Source organism: Natator depressus, chromosome 25 (assembly GCF_965152275.1).
Source record: "Natator depressus isolate rNatDep1 chromosome 25, rNatDep2.hap1, whole genome shotgun sequence".
Classification (NCBI taxonomy): domain Eukaryota; kingdom Metazoa; phylum Chordata; order Testudines; family Cheloniidae; genus Natator; species Natator depressus.
This window is the reverse complement of record NC_134258.1, coordinates 10,010,001-10,032,482: the sequence shown is the minus strand read 5'-3', so window position 1 is coordinate 10,032,482 and position 22,482 is coordinate 10,010,001. Positions and strand designations below refer to the sequence as shown.

General features: G+C 48.9%; 1 protein-coding gene across 5 annotated transcripts in view; it reads right to left on the bottom strand.

Annotated features, from left to right (window-relative positions):
* Window positions 1-5,446: 5,446 nt before the first annotated feature.
* Window positions 5,447-22,482, bottom strand: part of HSD11B1L (hydroxysteroid 11-beta dehydrogenase 1 like) — an 18,168-nt gene continuing 1,132 nt past the window's right edge. Inside the window, exons 2-11 of one of the 5 annotated variants that reach the window (XM_074939637.1) lie at window positions 21,544-21,649; window positions 20,781-20,916; window positions 19,232-19,377; window positions 17,840-18,022; window positions 13,476-13,606; window positions 12,135-12,246; window positions 9,966-10,057; window positions 8,335-8,428; window positions 7,567-7,732; window positions 5,448-7,200 (exon numbers count right to left, since the gene is read on the bottom strand). In XM_074939637.1, the coding sequence (XP_074795738.1) occupies window positions 7,014-7,200; window positions 7,567-7,732; window positions 8,335-8,428; window positions 9,966-10,057; window positions 12,135-12,246; window positions 13,476-13,606; window positions 17,840-17,924 (867 nt within the window). In that variant the 5' untranslated portion in view covers window positions 17,925-18,022; window positions 19,232-19,377; window positions 20,781-20,916; window positions 21,544-21,649 and the 3' untranslated portion in view covers window positions 5,448-7,013. Of the gene's footprint in view, window positions 7,201-7,566; window positions 7,733-8,334; window positions 8,429-9,965; window positions 10,077-12,134; window positions 12,247-13,475; window positions 13,607-17,839; window positions 18,023-19,231; window positions 19,378-20,780; window positions 20,917-21,543 lie in introns of all 5 variants that reach the window. The other 4 variants (XM_074939640.1, XM_074939639.1, XM_074939636.1 and 1 more) reach the window with 4 other exon arrangements.

Sequence of the window (22,482 nt, the reverse complement as noted above, 5' to 3'; positions counted from 1 at the left end):
GAGGGAAAGGGAGCAACAGAGGGTGCATTTGTACATATGTGAGCCTGGTGCATATGTATAAAGCAAAGAAAAAATGAAATACCCTCCACAATAATCGTGAAACTAGCATAACACTTACTAACCATCACTGATCACTCTATGGGTGCATACCTCCCTTTCCCCCGGTCTCGTCTGTTTGATGTAAGCTCCTTGGGACAGAGACCTTCTACAGTAATACATATTTGTATCCAACGCCCAGCACAATCCTCTGGGTGCTAGAAATAAACACAACAATGATAATCATTTTCCCCCCAAGCCCCATTTTCCTTCCCTTTCCCCTTGTGATTTCTAATCCATGCAACCCCCTTTGGCCACATGCTGAAGTGATCCCAGGAGCACCACAGAATCCCAGCAAAACTTTTTTTTCTTCCTTTCTTTCTAAATAAAAGGGGAGGATGGTGGGGGGGGGACCCCACGCTCTGGAGGGAAACGAGGCATTTCATATGCCTCTGTGTCCCCGGCATTTGATCCCTGTAGAGGAGAAAACACCCTTTTGTGGCAGGTGCATTGAAACGTCGGGAGCTTCAGAGGGAGGCACCTTGTGAATGGCAGGAGAGGAATAATAAGTCATTCACTCACCCCGGTCGGCTGAGTGGCAGGAACTGGGCTGCAGGGCCCCTAGTTTCACCCTCTGGTGCTTTGTCTGCAGCCACCGGGAGCCCTGACTATGAAAGGAGGCTGCAGGAATCCGGCTGATCAGTCCAAAGGTTTGGAACGCCACAGTGGGGGATCTTTGGTGTGTCCCTCTTCACGTTAAGGACCAGCAAGATAATCTCTAAACCCTGGGCCCCTCACTCCGTCTTAGTCCAGTTGTGTGTGCAGAGACACATACTCACACAGGGATTTTAGACGCACGGCGCAAAATGCTCCTCAAAGACACAATTTCTACCCACTGAGCATGATTTGCATCTGTGCTAGTTACACCCCACCCGCCAAGTTGTACTGGTGCAAATCATGCTGCACGGGTGTGAATTGTGTTTACACTAGTGGGGTTTGCAGCAAGGGGCAGATGAGTCACATGGCTAGGATGTCGCCAGAGCAGTGCGTGCAATGGCGTTCCATTTTGAACAGCCCCTTGCAAGCCTTCATTCTTCAGCAAGAGTCATTATGGGAGGATTTAGGTTCCTTAAATCCTTCCACATTACATCTTCCAGCATTGTTCGAGGTGGGCCTCATGTTCTGCTCTCTTTGACCTCTGCACTATAAACCTTCTGTAAAAGCATACTTTCTTCTGCAGCTGGGACATGACCCCCCCCTTCCCCGCCCCCTCGCTGCAGTCATCTAGTTCCCAACTGCTGCAAGACTGCAATGCACCTGGATTGTCTAAGTGTTTCCTCCTTTGTGACAAAATCAAGCCAACTGATGCTATGAATACGCCGTAACTTTTGACATGGAAAACTGTTTCATTTCCTCTCCCCGGCTGTTTTTTATGGCCATGTTTCTGCTCCATATGACAGTTCATCATTACGCCGTTCAACACCCATCGTCCTAGTCACACAGACATCCCCGCCACCCAAACAGAGGCCTCTGAAAGACGCCAAAATGCCACCGACACAAAACCAATCCAATGTGTGACTTCTTCGGATTTAGAACCTCCAGCTGGCAACTGACTCCCCAGATAAAACTATTCCCCCTGACCCATTCAATGTCATTGCCATGGGCTTGCACCTAGGGGTTTGCACTGGTAGCTAACTCCCATTCTAGACGACCACGCCTGACTTGGTGCTTTGCATCTCGAAGGATCCCAAAGCACTTCACCAACTGTGGCCCAGATCCTGCACCCACTGAAATCAATGGCAAAACTCCCCAGCCATCACCTCTCCCAACTCTGGAATGCAGCCGCCTATGGGGAGGAATGCAACAGCTGTTCAACATGGCCCAGCAACAGGCCAGGAATAGCCTATCTGGATTATCATACCGGAAAACATGGCTGTGATTTAGCAGGATGGGTCCCCAAATCTAATAACCTTGATTTCTGATTTAAGCAACACAAGAAAACACAGATAGGAAAGTTACCGGAGGTTGCACAAGCCCTAAAATCTCATTCCTCTTCCACAGGGAAACCAGCTACCTGGATTACGCCAGGAGCAAAAAATTCTACATCAGGAAACAATTGAGAATAACAACAACAACAAATCTTAAGGGACACATTTTTAAGTGAGCCTGTTAGAAAAAGGTTAAAATTAGTGAGAGCACCGAGTCTCCCCACCCCTCATCTGTGCCCAGCACGGGCGGGTTTTTGCTGGTACAGATGGGCGAGCTGGCAAATCAGAACTGGCACATTTGAAAATTTGCCCCAAGATGGCACATGCATCAAAGGTCTATTGCCACCCCCACTGCTGCCTTGGGACCCACGCGCTAGCCAGCTGCATTGGCCTGCATGGCCAGCCAGGCCCCGGGGTGAAATCCAGATCCTACTTAAGTCAATGGGAATTTTATCATCCATCTGAATGGGCCCAGAGTTTCAGCCCTGATTCTGACCTCGCTGACACCCAGTGACCAGGGGGATCTAATGCTAGACACCTGTGAATGGATTGTGGTCCACATGGGGAACACCCCACGCAAAGGACCAAGCCAGTGCTCGTTGAAGACACCTGTAGACTTCACTGGGCAAGGGACTGAAGCCTAACATTTTGGGGCCTGATCCCATTCTCATTGCAGCCAATGGCAAAACTCCCACTGAGTTAGACGGGAGCAGGAGCGGGCGCTTTGTTTACGGAGGGGGCATTTACAGGGTAGCTTTTAAAAGAAGGAGGGGAGGTAGGGAAACGAATCCAGTGTCTCCTCCCAAAGCGTAGCCCTCTGGGAAGCTAAAGTCTGCGCCGACAAGGTGTGAGAGGGGAAGGCCTGAGGCTGATGCCTGCTCGGTGAATTAAACAAACTCCTGGAATATTTTGGAGGCCAGCAGACCCAGCTCTCTGACAACCCCCCTCGAACCTGGAACCTTGGAGATCCTGGCGCTGCCCAGCCCCATGCTGCCAGGAACCCCCCAGTGGTTGCAGATGCAACCTATTGGGAGGGGGAGAAGGGGTCATTCCCCCAACCCCCTGCGAATTGTCCCTCCTGTTCACACTTTCTCCTTTCCCCTCTTTGGCAAGAAATTCGCTTTTGATATCTGGAGCAGGCACTGGTATGGGGAGGGGGGGAGGGGTTGGTTTCAGAGTGCCCTCCCCCTCTGGCTCGCCAAGCCCCCCACCGCCCAAAAGCCCCGCTCCCGATCACTGTATAATTTCGACAGCACTTATTGTACTGCCACTGCACCATTGGGAAAGTCCCGTTCGATTAGCCTTTGAACGCCCAGTGAACTGGAAACGCGCCCCCTGAAACAAAGAGAGACAGGGAGGAGAATTCTAATTCCCCCTGCAAAGCCCTTTGGTATTAACCCAGACACCAGAGCTGTCAAGGCCCTGCAAGGGAGGTGATGGGGAGGCGGTGGGGCAGGGGGGGAGGGGGAAGAGATTCACTGTTAATTGGCACTTTGTAGGCTTTTCTCCTGCCTTCGGAAAAACCAGCCCTTGTTTGAAAAGTTTGTTGGGCCTTGCTGGGAGAGCGTTCATGGGTCACTTCTTAGCCTTTGTCAATTTGCTTCTCTCTTTACTCCCCCCTCCCAAGGCAGACCGCCTCCTTGCAGGGCCCGGTGAAAACTTTCCTTCTGAGCACAAGATGCTAGAGTCTGTTCTTTGGAGGCAGGTTGCAGGGGAGAGCGGGGAGCTGGCTTTTCACCCAGGAGCTGGGGGCGGGAGGGGGGGTATCAGCGGGCAATGACTGGTTCCATCCAAGAGAATTTCATGGAGGAATTTAGGGTTTGGGGGAGGGGTGTGAAATGAGCCCTCTTCCCCCTCCCCATCACCAGGGAACCAAGCAAGAAGTTAGGCACTGGGATAGGACAGCAGCTGTTTAAAGTCACATTGCTCCCCTGCAAAACCAGGTCAGCAACAAAATTCCCCAGCAAATGGACATCTCTGAAAACCCCCGAGACAGATCCTGATCTCTGTTACGCTAGAGTAAATCCACTGAGGCCAAGGGAGTGGATCTGGATGTACACCAGCATGACTGGGAGCAGAATCGGGTCCGGCACATCCGATAGAAACAATCAGTTTTAATGCACTTCATTGGTGTGGCGAGGGATAAGAGTGGCAGCGGAGGGAAGTGGCTGGGACTAGTGAATTGGGAGCCTCCACCCCCAAATCTGCAGGGCTGGGGACCCGACCGTGTGTATTGCAACAAGCCAAACCTTTGGGGTCTACTCCCCCAGACCCATCCGTCCTGGGCCATGCTCCCTTTAGGGCTGGAGCCGTTTCTGCTTCTGTAACTCTGTGGCTGACTCGCCAAGCAGCTGCTGCCTCGGCTTCCCCACCCATAGGCTGGAGATAATGGTACTGACCCAGCCTTGTGAAGGGCTCTGAAGCGCCCTGGTAAAAGGAGCTATACATGCAGATGACAGTGCAGGTGCAGGGATCTGTCAGCCTCACTGTAAGTCAGAGCAGCCCAGAGGCTGCTGTAATTTAGGCTATGTCTACACTACAGTCAGAAGTGTGACTGAATCTCAGGAAGCCATACGTGAGCTAGTTCCGACCCAGCCAGCTCAAATAACAACAGCACAGGCTTCAGCATAGGCTGTACAAGCTCTCCTGGGACCCTGAGTACGCGTGCGGGTGGATAGTCTGTGCTGCCGTGGCTTCCCTGCTCTTGGTACCCACGTTCGCCAGATAAACATTAGCTTGGGAGTACATCTACGTGTGCTGCAATCCCACCCCCCGCCCCTCCCCAGGATTGCAGTGTCATGCTCAGGGTGCCTAGAGTGTCTGAAGAGACTCCCCGCACACAGGGCTAAAATACACACAAGCAAACAACAGGCTGCTTAACAAATGCCCACTGCAGCGGGTTTGCCCAGTGGCGGTGAGCCACTGTGCACATTCCCTGTTGTTTCCAGTGTAAAAGGTTAGTGACTAAGGGCAGAGACATTCTTTCCATCCCGAACAGCTTGGCCTGCCCCCGGAGCCACTTCCAAATCCCCTCCACACGTCCTTAAAGGGCATTCTCCAGCCTGCGAGGTGCTGCTGGAATGACACTGTGTCCAGCTGCACAAGGGAGGAAGCAGAACTCTGGGCTGGATCCCTAAGAGTCGTCTGCAGTTCCTGCTCGTACCCTCAGCCTCCACCAGCCCCACTGCTCACGGATGGAAAGATGGTTCCCCAACATCCGGAATTGAATAATAGCGCTCCCGGGTCCAGAGTGGCTCTAAGACATCCACAGCCTGCAGCCTAGACCGGAAACGATGCTGCTTTTGGAAAGCCAAGCAGGGGCCGACTGCTGTTATTGCATAGCTGGCGTGGGGCTGAGGTTGGACGTTTCTGACGGATCTGGAAGCCGGACGGCCGGGCTCGGCACGCCTGCAGGAAACACAACACTCGGGGGCTTTTTGCCCAACTCTGCTTTATTTTCTCTGCCTTCATCTTGATTGTGAACAGCTCTGTTGGTAGGGCAGCAGGGTGGCCTTGTGATTAAAGGCCTAGGACCTGGGGGTTGATTCCCAGCTGTGCCAGAGTCCCTGTAGGACCGTAGGCGAGTCAGTCCATCTCTCTCTGGGACTCAATTCAACAGGGCGATAATAATCTGCCTCTGGTCTGTTTAGACTGTAAACTTTTGGGGACTGGTATATTTAATCCTGCCTCAGCACTGGGGGCTGGACGAGGTGACCTCTTGAGGTCCCTTCCAGCCCTACATTTCTCTGATTTGACTACTGTCTCCGCTCCCAAGTAGCTACCCACACTCAAACAGACCCTTCCTTCTTAAATCCCTGGTCCCCTGGCAGCCAGCAAAATTCCACTGAGGCAGGATTTCGTCCCTGCTCTGTTTTTACTTTCTCCGTCTCACCCATCTCTTTCAAAGACCACCCCGCAGCTGTTCGCCGTCCCTCCCCCTCCAGGCAGCGCACGAACGAATCTAACACAACTCGGCTCACACGGGAACAACCTTGTACGACAGTTACTTGGGCATTGTCAGTTACCTGAGTTATAAGCACCAGGCCCAGCACTAGTCTGAGTGCGAGACCCCTCTGTGGCCCAGTTCACTGCTACCGTTACACTGCCAGACTAGAAGCACTACGTGAATTCCCTGAGCTTAACCGAATGGTATTTGGCCCCGTGCCCTGGAGAAAGCCACCGAACTGACCTTGTCCACAGCTCGGGTTCTGCGCTGCTAATCACTGCGAACTACTGCCACCTTGCGGTGGCCAAGCTGCCTCGCTCGTTCATTCAAATTAGCTTTGCACAGGTCTTAAAATAGCCTGATTTTCAGAAGGGCGGAGCACCCACAAAATCCACTGGATTCCACAGCAGCTGGGGGGGGTGTCATTGAGGTGGGGGTGACAGGTAGGTTTCCCAGCTGGGAGGATGGTTTCTATCCTGCATCTGAGAAGTCTTTATCCCTAGCCCTGGGAGATCGTGGGCTGGGGCAGAGGGGAGACTCCAGCCCATATGAATGGATGGATGAGGCTGCAGAGGCTGGAGTCAACGCGGCAAGGGGCATGAGATGCTGAGATAGCGTCGATCAGACGACAGTGCGAGGTCTTTGGAGCATGCATGGAATATAGACAGGGAGCAGAACAGGTAAAGAGTTACGGTTGATGGGGACAGAGTAGGGGTCAGAGTTAAGGTTGATGGGGAAGAAGGAAGGGTCAGACATTGATACGGATGGAGGAGGGGTCAGAGTTAAGGTTCATGGGGACAAAGGAGGGGTCAGAGCCAAAGTTGATGGAGACAGAGGAGGGGTCAGAGTTAAGGTTGATGGGGACAGAGGAGGGGTCAGAGTTAAGGTTGCTACTGGACCCTTAGCCAAGGATTTCCGGACATTTCTTGTTCCAGGTCCAAATGCTGCTCGCACCGAAGCCAATGGCCGACCTTGACCTCAGCAGGAGCAGAGGGCCTTGCGCTTGTACTTGCAGGGCGAAGGGAATGGCGGTTCTGCATCACTCAGGCGCTGGTGTAGTTATAGAAGCTCTGTATAACAACATCCCTTTGGTTTGGGAACCAATCCCGCAGGCAGCACAGCAGCTCCAGCCACCAGGGGTAGAAAACCTCCCGTGCCCTGGTGGCTCCGCCTTTGATGATGGCCAGCGCGGCTTCAGCGGCTGGATAGGCGCTCATGTACACCTTGCCCCTGGAAGGGAACAGTCACCCGGTCATACAAACCCCCCCCTGTCACCGCGCTGGCCTGCTCTGTGCGAACTGACATCTCAGGAGTGAAAGATGCAAACCAGCTCCACAGGGCCGTGCACACTCACACGCATGCACAAATGCACCCAGATGCGTGTATCCAGACGCACATGCACGCACACCCTTCCACTCTCATCCCTGCATGCACTAGTGCATACACAGACGTGGGCACGCTACACTCACACTCATGTACGCACACGCAGGAATACACACCGATGCATTCTCGCGCCATACGTTCTCTTGCACCCATGTGAACGCCTGCATGCAGGTGCACACTCTCGCACACACATTCTTCTGCACACACACACACCTTGTCTTCTCCAAGGCCATTTCAGTGTCGATCAGCCCCAAGATGCACAGTGTGATGCATACGTCTTGCTTCTGCATAGCGAGCTCGTGGCGCAGGGAGCTAAAGAATCCATCCAGAGCAAACTTGGTGGCAGAGTAAGAGGTTGTGAAGGGAGTTGAGATTTTTCCTAAAAAAGGAAAACATGAGGAGACGAAACCAAGTGAAACGGCTGGCAGAACAAGACAGAGGGTGAGGGCACAGCTGGGAGAGAACCCCCTGGAAGGAGCACATAGGAACAGAGGATTTGCTACATTGCATCAGACCATTGCTCCAGCTAGACAAGTTTCCTCATTCCAGCAGTGGATGCATCAGAAGACAGAAACATCCAAACCCATAATGCACCAGGACAATCGTCATGCACGTGGGGGGAAAAGATTCCTTGCTGTTCGGGCTGCCCCCTGCCTGTAGCAATCAGTTCACACTCTTGGCCAAAATATCTCGTGTGGTGGTTTGGCTGCTGCCCTCCCATACACTTGGCCACCGCAGTGAGTATATGCCCTGGGAAGTGCTCTGAAGGTGGGAAGCCCTATAGGAACATGAAATGATGTGATCCAGAGACGCCCTGCCAAGGGCCAGAGTCCCATTCACACTGCAGTTCTGAAGACTGCGGCAGGCAGGGCTTAGAAACTCATGCAGGATCAAGCTGAGGCATTGCATGAGCGGGGGGGGGGGGGGGGGGGACCTGCCGTCTTTATCAGCCATAGCTCTGTGCAGGTTTCAAGCACTGACCTGTGAGGGAAGAAACCACAATCAGAGATCCTTTACTCTCAGCCAGGATGGGAAGAGCTGCAGATGCCAAGGCCACGTAACTCAGGAAATTCACCTGGAATGAAAGGAGATGAGACGTGAAAGGAATGGGAACATGGCAGCCAAGGCCAAAACGAAACATCTGTTCAGTGGGAGGGCTGGGGATTGGGTCACCCACCCAGGATAGAGGTCATGAAATGAAAGGGGCCAGGTGCTTGATTTGCTACATAAAGCATCCAGGGAAAGGTTGCACCTATCTGGGGGTCTGGACTGATAGGATAATGGGAACACTACATTTTGGGGCACTTTAAGATTTCAGATTAACGAGGAGGGGCCAGAGTTAAGGTTATTGCTACACATTTACCCAAGAATTCCAAGAAGCAGCCAGCTGTTCTCTGGTTTTCAGCCTGTTAGACAGTGGCATTCCCCACCCAGATCCTAACACCCTGGCTTTGGTCCAAAGTTACCGCCTTCCTGGGTTTACCTTTATTGTGAACTTAATTAACAAAGAATAAACATCAGACTAAGTTTTCTCCTGAGCTTGACTGGTTTTTTCCCTCCAGGATCTCTCTACCCCTGGCCCCTACTTCTTCTTCTGAGAAGAGGCTCAAGCCCTTTCATATCCTGGAATGGAGCTAGTAGGACTCACCTGATCTGGCCTCTCAGATGAGTCAGTAAAACAGCTCAGCATCTGAGGGTCCTAAAACCTGACATCAGTTGCCTGATCTATTGGTTAGGTATTATTTAGATTTCCCAATTTAACATTCCATGGTTTGGCAGTATTTGCTTGCCTCTAGATCCGTCACAGTATTACAATGAATTTCAGAGCGAGGGCCCTGGCGTATGTGAGAGAGACACTCAGACTTAGGGAAGACCTTTTGAATTTGCAATAGTTTTATTAGCACCATCAGCACTATCACAAACTCTACAACATAGCAAAGCAGATCTAGATAATACAAGCAGCCAGAACTTGCATACTCACACCATCCTTTGCAGGGAACCCTGTAGTAGGTAAGATGACCCACGAGTGGTGCTTGGCCTGGCACGTTCCAGGAAATCTCCCTGGAGTGCATGGGCTGAGTGCCACCTTTTAATCAGAGGTTACGCTAATGCCTAATGCACATTCAGTAGGTGTTTGAGCCCCTTTTCCTTATCGGTATTTCCTCACCCTACTAATGTTGGGGTGCCCTTCTCCTACTAGGCCTTTTAATTCAAGCTTATTAGCATATACATCAGTCCGTTACCATGGCATAGGCCCATATATCTATAGAACAGTAGCTGGCTACTCACTGGAGTGATTCAACAGAAAACCCTGCATCTGTAAGTAGCGTCCTAGAAGCCACTGCCAAGTTACACACCCTCACTAGCTACTACACTGATTGGTGCCCTAGAAATCAGACAGACAGAGAGCTGGATAAACAGGAGGCTGAATGGCAATGACCTAACTAGATCAGCTACCTACATCCACCTCCCTCACATCTCGGCGGGCTTCTCAATCAGCAGCAAAGCATTACGGACCTTTTCATTTCACCCTTGTTTAGAGTCAACTTCAGTGGCGTTGCCCCCGGTCTGCATTTGCCCCGCGTCTGTCTCTCTCTGCTGCAGAAACCCACCTGCATGAGCCAGCGGGTGTGCTCCACGTCTCCGTCCCACATCCGGAAAGGGGTCCCGCCAATGTGGTTCAGCACCAGGTGATCCAGTCCCCCTATAAGCAGCAGAACCGGCTGGGGGTCAGGTATGGGGCCATCCATGGGTCAAGAGACGCAGCATAAAGGAGGAAGAAAACCAGCTAGCTCTTTCCTTTGGGCTGCTGGGAAGAGTCCACCAGTGGGAGCCCAGGATGTGCCCAGTCAAGGCAACTCCTCGGGACCCCCCAGGCAGCACCTAAAGAGATGGCAATGGGTGTCTCTTTGCAGTGCCACTTGGCTCCAGGTGAAGCATTGCCTGGTGGGAAGTGTAGTCCCTGCAAGCTGCATCTCCATTTCAAAAGAAGAGGGTAGTTGCAGGCATTGTTGAGTATCCCCTGGGACACACACACAGCAAACACAGCTGCCCCTTGGGCGCTAGGCAGCTGGAGTTGGCTCGACCCAGTTTGCACCCCCCTATCAATCAAAGGCACTGCTGAGACTTCAACCACTACCAGGCTGGAATAGACACACAAGGTACCCTCCTCACACATCCATCCATCACTGGCTGAGGTGGGGACACTGAGGCACTCAGCCACAACAGCGACGGGGGCTACATAAAGACACGTCAGGCCAAAAGAGAATGAACCCAGGTCACCCTTGGAGCCAGGAGCGGAACCCAGGAGTCCTGACTCCCACTCGCCTGGCTCCAACCAAGGCAACATGGCTTAAACCGATCAATAGCAGAGCCAGCGCAGGAAAGGAAAAGCCACCCACCATGCTTGTAGTAAATGAAAGGAAACCCTTCAAGGGAGTTGCACAGCAAGGGAAGCCCTGTTTGGCAGCTTGTGACCTGGGGAATCTTGCAGCTCGGCTTTCCCACGCATCTCTGAATTTCCTGCTGTGTTACCAGGATCGAGGCAGGATGTACAGAGGGAGCTGGGTGAATAGAGACCTTCCCAGGACTGTGGCTCCCAGTTCTGACTGCCCTTAATTGGGTTACCAGTGCTGGGTATGACGCAGCCTGAGAGCAACTGGGCCAGGCATGATCCAGAGAGAGACAGAATCACTTGAGGGCCTATCTAAGGTACTTACATGACCCCCATAACAGCAGAGTCTGAGCACCCTGAAATCTTTCTAATGTAGTTACCCTCACAACTCCCTGTGAAGCACGGCAGGGTATTATGGGGAACTGAGCCACAGAGAGATGAAGTGAGTTGCCCAAGGTGACCTAGGAAAGCTCCGGCAGAGCAGGGAATTGAAGCCAAAGTCCTCGGCTAAAACCCTAATCACTGAGCCATCCTTCTTTTCCAGCCTTGGCATCCCTGGAGGACAAAGACCTCTGCTGAAGCCTGCTCCTGCCTTCTGCAGCCCGGCTTCCCCCCGGCCCAGGGAAAGTCTGCTCGCATTGTCCCACCTATTGGAGGGATTCCACCTCGATCCAGAGGAGCCCACTCCCAAAGGTTCAACCTCCAGAGCCCCCAGAGTCCTTGGCCTCCTGGCGGAGGCTACCAGTGAGAAGGAGCACCTGAGACCAGCTGGGATGGTGCTGTCTGCGATGTGGACACGTGTCCATTAAGAACTGGACTGAGAGCTCATTACAGCCTACATGGGAACAACAGTCTCCAGCTAGGCTAGATCTGTCTGATCTAATCTTGCTGGTATTTATATAGTACCAGCCATCATAGTAACTAGGTCTGAATTTGAAGCAGTGACCTGAACTGTGCCGTGCCTCAGTTTTCCCCGTCAAATGAGAACAATACTGCCCTCCCTCCATCCCTTCCTCAGAGAGGCGTCGTGAGGGTTAATCAGCTAACGCCCCTGAAAGACAGAGGGCTTGACTTTCATCTGAGGCAAGGCCCCTTAACACTGCTCTGGCAAGGTGCAATGGATATGAACGTACACCCACTTCGAGGGCGCTTTACGTGAGCAGAGAGGTGCAAAGGAGCCTTGGTGTGAATGAGAATCAGACCCAGGAATTCGGTATTATTAGGGAACCTTTCCCACCAGGCCATTCAAAATGAGACAGCTGCAACCATATTCTCCTCCAGCCCCGGGGGACCTGGAACTGTTATAGTCTCAGGCTGACTTTCACATGGACACCTGGGATCCCCCCCCCAGCATCAGTCGCTTTTCTTCAGACAGCCCAATACACACCCAATTTTTGCAAAGCAAACTGCACCACCTTTTCCGGGGCTTGAGGGGAAGACATATCGGCCTGGATGTAAAAGACTTGCTTTGCTCCCAGCTGCAGACATTTCTCCATCACCTAGGGGAATAACAACAACAGAAGGATCTAAGTCTACTTTTCTTTGGTGGGGAGAGACGAGGGGCTGCTACTTCATTCCCCTCACTGTTTTCATGCCATGGTCAAGAAGAGCCAACTATGAACAAAGTCACACACTTTACACCCACATTTACTTCCATCCAACCCAAAAGGGAGCGATTCTCATTTACCTTAAAGGGACTTATCTACATGACGACATTAACCCAGGAATAATTATAACACTTTAAATTAACACCCGACCTTAACCCAGAATAACAGTGTCCACATGAAAAACGATTCCAGAATTGTGCTTTAAATTCATGACCTACCTTAATCTGAAATAACTCTCAAATGCAGACAAGCCTAAGGCTATGACATTGCAAAGGGGCCTGGAGTACTCATATTACAAGGCCCCTTTGCACTGCCAGAACTGTGTGATATGCCCAAATGTGAACGAAGCCCAAACGAGACGCTGAAACAGGCTTAGGTGAGCCCAGTCCTAGTGCAATGTCCTTACATTCCCCTTCCCAGAGTCCCATCCCTTCCCATCAGCTCAGAACCTTACATTGGGCCTGTTCTCACATGATTTCTGTACTCCAGGGATGGATGAGTTTGTATTTCCAACTTGTTTGAGCTGGTTGGAAAATGTTTTTTTTATCTCCTCAAAGAAAATTTTGAGTTTTCAGTGAAATATTTTGCTTGAGAATGGAAATATTTCAATTCCGAAATGCTGCTCCAGTGCCTCATGGGAGTTGTAGTCCCGAGTCACATGCTCCCATGTCTCCTCGACTGGTTGGGTTCCCTCTTGGACTACATTTCCAATGATGCACCACAGCATCCCAGCTTTGGTGAGGGGAGGTGGTGCATCACGGCAGTCATATGGTGGCACTGCATCGTGGGAGATGAAGTCCGGCTGGAGATTTTGGCCCATAGACAAGAATGGGAGCACAAGGCACCCAAACTACAGCTCCCAAAAAGCACTGCAGCAGCATTTCAGAATTGAACGATTTTGGTTTGGGAGTGTTTTTCAGCAAAGACAGAAAATCAACATTTTTCTACAGAAAGCAGACACATTTCATGTAAAAAATCATTTAGTCAACCCTCCCCCCCCCTCCGTTTTCTGTCAAAAGACAGTTTTGGTGGAAAATTTCTGACCAGCTCTACATCCTAATATTTTTAACGGTCACATCTTCCCCCCCATTCTGCCTTCTCCTGTGTGAGGAGGCTCTTACTTTCTGCAGCAGTGTTCCCCTCCTGGCAGTCAGAACTATTTCTGCACCAAACCTGGAGTAGTGATATGCCATCTGCTCTCCAATCCCAGTGCTGGCTCCGGTCAGGAGAACTCGGGCACCAGAGATGCTGTCTTGGGGGGTGGGGAAGAGGGAGAGAGCATAAGAAAAAAGTGTTAGTGAAAGAAGAATGAAAGGAATTACAATTACTGATGCAGGGAGCACTCAAGATTGGAAACTATCCCACTGCGTAGGAAAGATAGGAAGTATGGCAAGAGACCATTCCAGATATCGACCATCCCACACAGACACTTTTCAATAATCTTCTCCCGCACTACTTCCATAGCTTGTGACATCAGCTTAATTGGGAGATCATTAACACACTGTGGAAGAGCTCCTTTGTGTTTAAAAGTAGGCACCACAAAGCTTTTATGCCACTCATCTGGCATTTTCTCTTTCTTAAGAATACCATGGAACAAACTTGTAAAATACTTGATGCCTTCCCTTCTCATGGACTTCACCGCATCCACTGATACTTCATTTGGGCCAGATGCTTTCTCCTTTTTCATTTTCCTAAGCGCCTCTTCAACTTCTTCTTCATTTATGCCTTCTAGTCCTGCCTTGAGTGCAGGGGACTGGACTGGAAGACCTCTCGAGGTCCCTTCCAGTTCTACAACTCTATGATTCTATGTAATTTATCACATCCCAGTTCGGCTTACGTGTCCTTAATTTCTCATTCATCACTCTTGAAAAATAATCACTCCAAACTTTGTTGGTTGATTCCCCATTCATTAGCAATATGCCACATTCATTTCTAATGTAAGCAAACTTGTTCACATCCCTCATCATCTTCTCTCTTGCCTTGGTGAGTCTACAGATGGTCTTCCCTCCCTCATGTTCCCCTTGTCAGTTATATAGCTCGTCACAGACCATACTTTAAGCTGCTGCAACACTTTTTAGCCTCCTTTTTTGCCTCAAAAGATGCCATCTTATCACTGCTCAAGTTATTGGCCTGCCCTTTTTTGAAGGTGCTCTTATTTTTTTCCTCAATGGATTATTGAACTTGAGGATTGCACCACCAAGTCTCTCTTCTTATCCTATCTGCCACTGGTTTCATCACTCCTAGGACTTCATGTGCCGTTTCCAGCAGAGCTGATGTTAGTTTGAACCAGTCAGTAAGTCTACGCTTTTCTCCTTGTTTGAAGGTTTTTTCACCTCCATCTTTAAGTTTCCACCACTTAGGCCTTTTTGGAGCCCAGGCATTCAGATATTTCCGCATTCTGTCACATTCTGAAGTCCATAAGGGGAAGTCTGTGCTGTCTCACAATGCGCTTGCTGGGTATTACCTTCCAATTGATTATTCATGATCGGTTCCTTCTTCTCATTACAAGGAAGTCAATTTGGGACTTGTATCCTTCACTGGCATAAGTTACAAGGTGGTTTTCCCTCTTCTGAAAGCATGTGTTTACGATCACCAAGCCCAGTGCAAGACAAGTCTGTAGGATCGTGTCCTCTTGGAGTTTCTGGTTCCAGTTCTGTGCCCTCCATGGATTTTCATATCCAGTCTTTCCAGTTCCAACATGTGCATTTAGATCTGCTCTGATAATTATCTTCTCGTTGGATGGTATGTTTCCAATAAAAGACAACAACAACTCATCGAAAAATTCCTCTTTTACTCTTTGATCCACTCCTAACTTTAGTAAATACCCCTGTATTATATGGCTCGTTACCTCTTCCCTGAACAGTCTGACCCTTATCAGTCAGTCCGACTTTCTGGTAACCTCTATCACATGCTTCTGCATGGTTTCATCCAGAACAACTCCAATACTGTTTTAGGATGTTGAACTCCCTGAGGATTTTGTAACCCTCCGCCAGCATCTGGGCTTTATAACCCTTCCAGTTGGTTTCTTGTACACGTCACATTTATTCTTCTCCCCTTTAAGACCACACATAGCTCCAAACTTCTCCCAGTCAGTGTTCCTACTTTCCAACGTGCAGATTTCAGCTTACTCACTTGCTCCTTGCCCCGTTACAACACGTAAGGAAGGCTGTAGTGTGCTGCTTGCAGGGAACGCCCTAGCTCTCTGGGGTACACTTAACATGGCTATCAGTTCCCATGAGCATGTCTATTGACAGGCTTTTACATGCTGGCTGTCCATGCCTGATGCCTTGGGTTTGAAATCAGAGTTTCCCTTCTCTTCGGTGAGCTGCCTAACACATCTGAAGAGCCCCATCTGCCCCAGTAAGACTTATATTAAAGCGGTCTTTATTCACCTGGACATCCTCATCAGAGGGTCTAAGGAGCATTTAATAGAGATGGCTGTGCCACCAGCTACCCTACCCCACTCTGTGCAGAGATGTCACCAGTTGGTCTGTGACCATTTACTGAACATTTGCAGCTGTCTTGCACATCTGCTGTACGTTCCCCTACCCCTGATGGGAGCGGGTCACTCCTGCTGGCAACTTTAGTATCTCTTTCCTTATTATTTGTACAACGGCGACTGAGATCACAGCTCTGCTGCGCTAGGCACTGTACGTACACGTAGTGAGGACAGTCCCTGCCCCAAAGACCTCACAGTCTAAATAAACAGGAAGCCCTGTTATTACCTATTTTTAGGGCCCTTTGTTTTCGGTTTTTATTTTCCCAGGAATTGGTTGGTGTTTATTTCTACAACAACAAAAACGGGTGAAAACTGGTGGAAAAAACTAGTAATAATCTTTTCTGGGTGAATATCCGGGTTTATTTCGGTGGACGGAAAGACAGGGGAAAAACAGTCAGTAGATTAATGCTTTGATGAATGGAATTCAATGTGGTTTGCTGCAGAACTAACACAGAACTCAAAACACATCTCTGAGTTTACGAAAACAATAGATCGCTAATCCCCAAATCAAACTTTTCATTAGAACGATGAGTTTACTGTTGTAGACTTAGAACTGCTAGCCTATAAATATTTACATTCAGGACCGGCTCTAGGCACCAGCAAGGCAAGCACATGCTTAGGGCGGCACAATTCCAGGGGCGGCTTTCCGGCCACCCTTTTCTTTCGCTTGGACAGTTGTGCTCTCTGAGCTTGGGGCGGCAAATTCTTTGCTTGGGGCAGGAAAAACCCTAGAGCCGGCCCCATTTACATTTAATAATTGGGATACATCTTTTGCGGCACAAACACTCAACTTTGTCCTTTTCCCGGTTTTGTTTTTTTTAAACTTTGAATACTTCCTTGTGTTCTGAAACGTATTCTGTTACAGATTTTCATTTTCTTCCCATGGTAGCGTGTCAAATCTTTAAACCGTTATCTGCTAACAGCTTGAAAAGTGTATGTGGCAGGCGTGACATTCATCAGTACATTCAGATGCGCACGCACTGCAGAGCTTGCGTGCGGGCCTGTTTGTTTATTGTGTGTATCTTCTAGACTAATACAGAGCCTTATTTCAACAGGCAGCTTTGCGTATACACACAGACTAATGTATTATCGTAATACACAGATCTCATGCAATGTATTGCATTTCCCTAATAAAACCAGTTATTTTTATATAGCTGAATGATACAAAAGTAGGGTGAAAATCGGAAAAAAAGGAATACTACTTTTTGTAAAACGTGGGATTTTTTCAGTAAAAACGGGTTCACGCTGAAAACGAAGGGGCTTGCCCATTTTACAGGTGGAGAAATGAGGCACTGGGAGAGATGATGATCTAAACAGACAAAAAATGGGAGTGAGGGAACGGAGCTAGACAAGGAAAGTGACATACCCAAGGTCACACCGCTGGTCAGTGGCAGAGAAGGGAACAGAACCCAGGTTTCCTGAGTCACAGTTCAGTGTACTATCCACTAGACCACACTGCCTGTCCTCTACCTTGCATATAGAAATGGCCCCTAATAAATGCAGCTAGGTTGGCTCTTTCTTGATCCCAGCTGCTTTCACAGACATAAGAGCAGCCATACTGGGTCAGCCCAAAGGTCCATCTAGCCCAGTATCCTGTCTTCGGACAGTGGCCAACGCCAGGTGCCCCAGAGGGAATGAACAGAACAGGGAATCACGAAGCAATCCATCCCCGGTCGCTCATTCCCAGATCTTCTCTGCAGGTGGAAACAAGGACAGGCAGCTACCTGTGGTCTCTCTAGACCACAGGCAAGCATTCCACAGACCACAGTTTGGGAACACTCCCCCTCCTCCATTCACCCTCCATAGGTGCTGGAATTAGGGGTGCTGTGGGAAGCGGTTTCCATCACAGACAAGCGTTACAGTTTGGTTCAATGGCTCTCAAACCACCACCACCCCCACCCCCCCCACACACACGCACTATACAATTTGTTCCAGCACCGCTGGAAGCCTCTTTCCAAGCTCTGGCTGTTTCCTCTCTCCGCCTACCTGGGTTAAAGGTGTCTCTCCAAAAGAAAGCCAGGAGCCCGACTATAATCCCAGCAGCACAAAGCGCTTTCCCAGGTGGGATCATCCTCCCCGAAGCCTTGGGGGAATGAACGAAGAGAGCCTCAAAGGTGAGTGCAGTGTCCCAAGCGCCGTCAACCTCTGCCCCGTGTGTAACAAGCTGGCCTGTGTGAACAGCGTAATGGCAAGCGTGTGAACTGGCAAAGGAAGTCCCCCCTGGCAGCTAATAATAGGTTGGGGAGGCCCGGTAGCAAAATAGCTGCAGTTGATGGTTGGGTTAGGGCCCAGCTGATCGAAGGAGCAGCTTCCACCCGAATTCCCGTGGTGTAAATTCAAGCTGCCCTGTAGGACCCTGATCCCAACACTGCAAGGCTGAGTCTCCCCTTGGACGCAGTGCAAGCCGCTTAGCTTTCCACGGTCTAATTCATTTACAGACTGGATAAATCCGGCTAACACTCTGTGCCTCTCTTGTTCCCCTGGGACCTTTGATACATTTTTGATAAGGCCCCTCGTAACCGGATGCAGGACAATAAATAACAAAGCAAGAAGCAAAGTCCTGTTGTGGTTAAAAGCTAACAGGAAAGGAAGCAGAGGTGTAGTGCAATGGCTGCTCCCAGGGCAGGCCGAAGCCTCCCCCACTAGAACCATTTGATTGGGTCCCCGAACTCCAGGCTCCAGAATCAGTGCCAGAGCCCCAGCTAGTGTAAATCGGCCCTGAAAATCAACGGAGCAGAGCTGATTTACAGAAGGCTCAGAGCGGGCAACTTTCCTCCCTGCCCCAAACTCCAGGGCAATAGCAGCTGGAGGGGGGTGGTCCAATCATAGTAGCTGGCGGCATGGGGGAAGGGGGCAGTCTGTGATGTGTCCTGGTGAAAGCCAAGATGAAAGAGGGAAGTGTTCGGAGTGCCCAGCGATTGCCACCTTGGAGTTCTCAGTCAGTCCCAGGCAACTTGAGCAACGAACATCCCCGTAGCATTTTAACTTGTCCCAAGTGGGATCGGGGGGGGTGTCACTTGCACAGACCTTCCGGCACCTCCAGATCTGACGGCATTATCTGAACAGGCACTGGCTGCTCAACAGGGCCTGATTCTCCTCTCTTGCACTGGTGTAAACCAGGAGCAACTCCACTGAAGTTAATGGAATTATACATGTAGACGCGAGATCAGAAGCAGTGTCTATATGAGATCCTCCCAAACCAACCTCCTTTGCCCTCCTATATTCCAGCTGTCCCCTTCACTCTGGCTTGGAGGCATTGCTGAGAGTGCCTTGCCATACTGGGCTTGATCTTTTGATCAGCTTCCACTCCTGGACCCTGGATCTTCTTCCCCATATTAGATCCCAGAGTTATTTGAAATTCAAGCCTTTAAGACTCACCTGTTTAGATGCTACCTTTCGTAACTGGCCGGAATTTGTAATCTGCTCTGCTGTTACATAGCAATCCCTCCTAGAAGGTTCTCCTCAAAGGAGCTGACTCTGCTCTGGAATATGGTGTTTGACGCTGTTGCACTGGAATTAGAGGACTATGGACAAAGAAATCTTTGACAAATCAGATGCATTCTACAAATTGGCGAATCTAATGATAGTGCCTTGCGTATGCAAATAAACAAACAAACTGTTTATATCAATATGCCCTTCCTCGCCACAACTCCTGGCAACTAGCTTGCCAATCTGTTACTCAGGGTTTCAGAACACAAAGCAGTTGTTATTTAGCTGGTTTTTTTCCAGACGGGGTCAGGAATAAATCAATGGGGACACCGTTTTTCTGTCTGATACATGATTGATACAAATCAGAATGCTTTTACTTAAAACGACTTTTTATTAAGCCTTAAGCACACACACATTTATGTTATAGCAACAGATTTAGAGCATTCCAAGACATAATTTCCAAAGTCTGACATGGTTTAGAGGAAGTGACAGCAGGTCGTCAATGGCCAGTTGCCTTCCCACTGCGGAGTTTGGGGTGTCAGCTTCTTGCCCGAAAAAAAGCTCCCTTGGACTGCTCTGAGGTATTTACTTTTAATTAATTTTTTATAGCTATCTTAAACAAAGCATGTAACTTTTAGTGGGTTACTAGAGTAACCCCTACTGAGTTACTCATTTTTTTAATTTTAGCAAATGACTTTTTTTTTTTTTTTATCATTAAAGCATTTCGAGTGATAACAACAATAAAACGTATATGTTAGGGGCACTTAAAACCAAGGTAACCTGTCTAAACGTTCCTTCTGTTCTGATTAGCAAAACCCAAACGACAGAACATGCAGCTCTTTATCCTTGCCTTTTGAAATCCTCAAGCTTGTTTCTAAGTAGGTGGTATTTGGCTTGCAGCCAGCAGTGGCTGGACACATAAAATAGCTGACTGCAATTATGTTACATTTTTGGAGTTACACGGAGCCTGATTCTGAGCTTGCATAATCCAGTGTAAATAGGAAGGAATTCTTCTAAAGTCACTGGAGTCGCACCCTGGCAAATGTGGAGACAGATCAGAATCAGGCCTGTAGTACACTACCCTACATAGCAACTTCTAAACATTAATGAATTTGGCCTCGGAGCCCCCTGATGCACGGGAGAGAGGAAGGTCAGAGCTGGCAACAGAACTCAGGAATTCTGACTTTCAGTCCTGTGCGTTAGCTACACAACCATCCTTTACCTTTCCAAATAGCTTAAAGGGTTGCTATCTATCTGCCCATCCCGCCCTCCCTTTCTTGGTCTTTACATTGTGCTCATTGATCTACCTAAGCACTTTAGAAGTATCTGATCTTCCACTTTTGCCAATACATCATACTTCAACCCAGAACTCGGAGGTGCTCCTCTAAAGAAAAGGGCTATGGCTTCCTTAGCTCTTTCAGTCATTGGCCTCTCTGATGAGATTGTTGATGGTCTTTGTCATGTAGACACTTATCCACAGAGAAATGGACAGACCTACCAAACTCATAACATGCAGGACACCACACAGCCATCAGACGCTGTTAACTTGCTTTCACTGTGATTTGTCAGCGATACGGACAGGAAAGGCGTTATACTCTCATCATGACAGGTTTCAGAGTAACAGCCATGTTAGTCTGTATTCGCAAAAAGAAAAGGAGGACTTGTGGCACCTTAGAGACTAACAAATTTATTTGAGCATAAGCTTTCGTGAGCTACAGCTCACTTCATTGGATGCTGTAGCTCACGAAAGCTTATGCTCAAATAAATTGGTTAGTCTCTAAGGTGCCACAAGTCCTCCTTTTCTTTTTAAGAATCAGCACCAACTCCCAGCTTTAGCCATGAACTGAAAATCTAACTTTCCCTTAGATTCTAAATGCCCGACACATACGTTATGCAACATGCAGTGCTACAAACTCCCACAAACCTCAAAATATATCAAATCTGAAATGCAAAATAAATTAGACATTTTTTCAGCACCATAAACATAATTAAGCTCACCCTGCCCCTAAAATGTAACATTTAAAACTGATTCCAAACCCCAGTAAAAATATCGACAAGTTAAATTTATATGCCACTTTCCATCCCAAAGGATCTCAGTGTATTAGGCACACTTAACATGACATACAAGCTTACAGTGTTGGACAAGAAGTGGGGGGGAATTTTACTTCTTTACTCCTCCTTTAAGGATATGATCTGAAAAAGGAAAACTAAAGACCTAACCCAGCACTGAAATATACTGAATACTAGTATCATCCACTTACCAAACTGGGCATCACTTGCCAGAAACACTCCTCCAGTTCTTCTGATCTCTCTCTCCTCTCTCTTTCACTTACATAGTTTTTGCATCACTAGCCACTCCCCTTAACACTTAAAGAGACAGTCAACACAAGATCATTTTTTAAAAGAGTTAACAATTGTTTCAGAGGTTACACCTATCTCTAAGACATGCTGCCAATTTCCAGGGCTTTGCAACCACACTTTCCTATATTTAAAAATTGGTTGGCTTTCCCGTTGGTGTGTGAAAGACCCAAACAAATGACGGGGGGAAAGGCTACATGCAAAATGCTGTCAAATGCCACAAAGTCAATCAATGGAAAAAAGGCAGTGAAAAATGTTTTTTTCTCCTGTATTCTCTTTCAGCGATAGTCATCTTAAGTGCTGTTGATAACAACCAGGATAAAGAATTCACATATAGAAGGGTGGTTTTAAAGTTGTCTATATTACCTTAATTTTGAGGCTTGGTAGCTATACATTTAAATCCTCCCAAATATAACAATAAATTCCTATTGGCAGAGTTCTGCGCTCCGGCAGCCCGATGAGATAAATATCCCATTTCCAGCAAGGTTCCAGGAGAATGGTGGTCAGAGAGTCTTACTTCAGCTAAATTTGCTTTCACAGAAACTGTGACCCAATCCTGCAATTAGATCTGTGGGGATGGACTCCTTCATTCACATAAAGCCCAACTGAAATGAAGGGGGCTGCACATTGAGACATGTCTGCTCACAAGGATCTAATTGCAGGATTAGGGCCATAGCATCTGTTCATGTTCCTATTGAAGTTAATGGGACTTTTGCCAATGACTTCAAGGGCAAACAAGATCAGGGCTTATACACAAGGCCCCACGTACTCCGTGACAAGCTGAACCCAAGTTATTTCCCCCCACTGATTTCTGCAGCACTCCAGTGGGAAACCCCATAGGG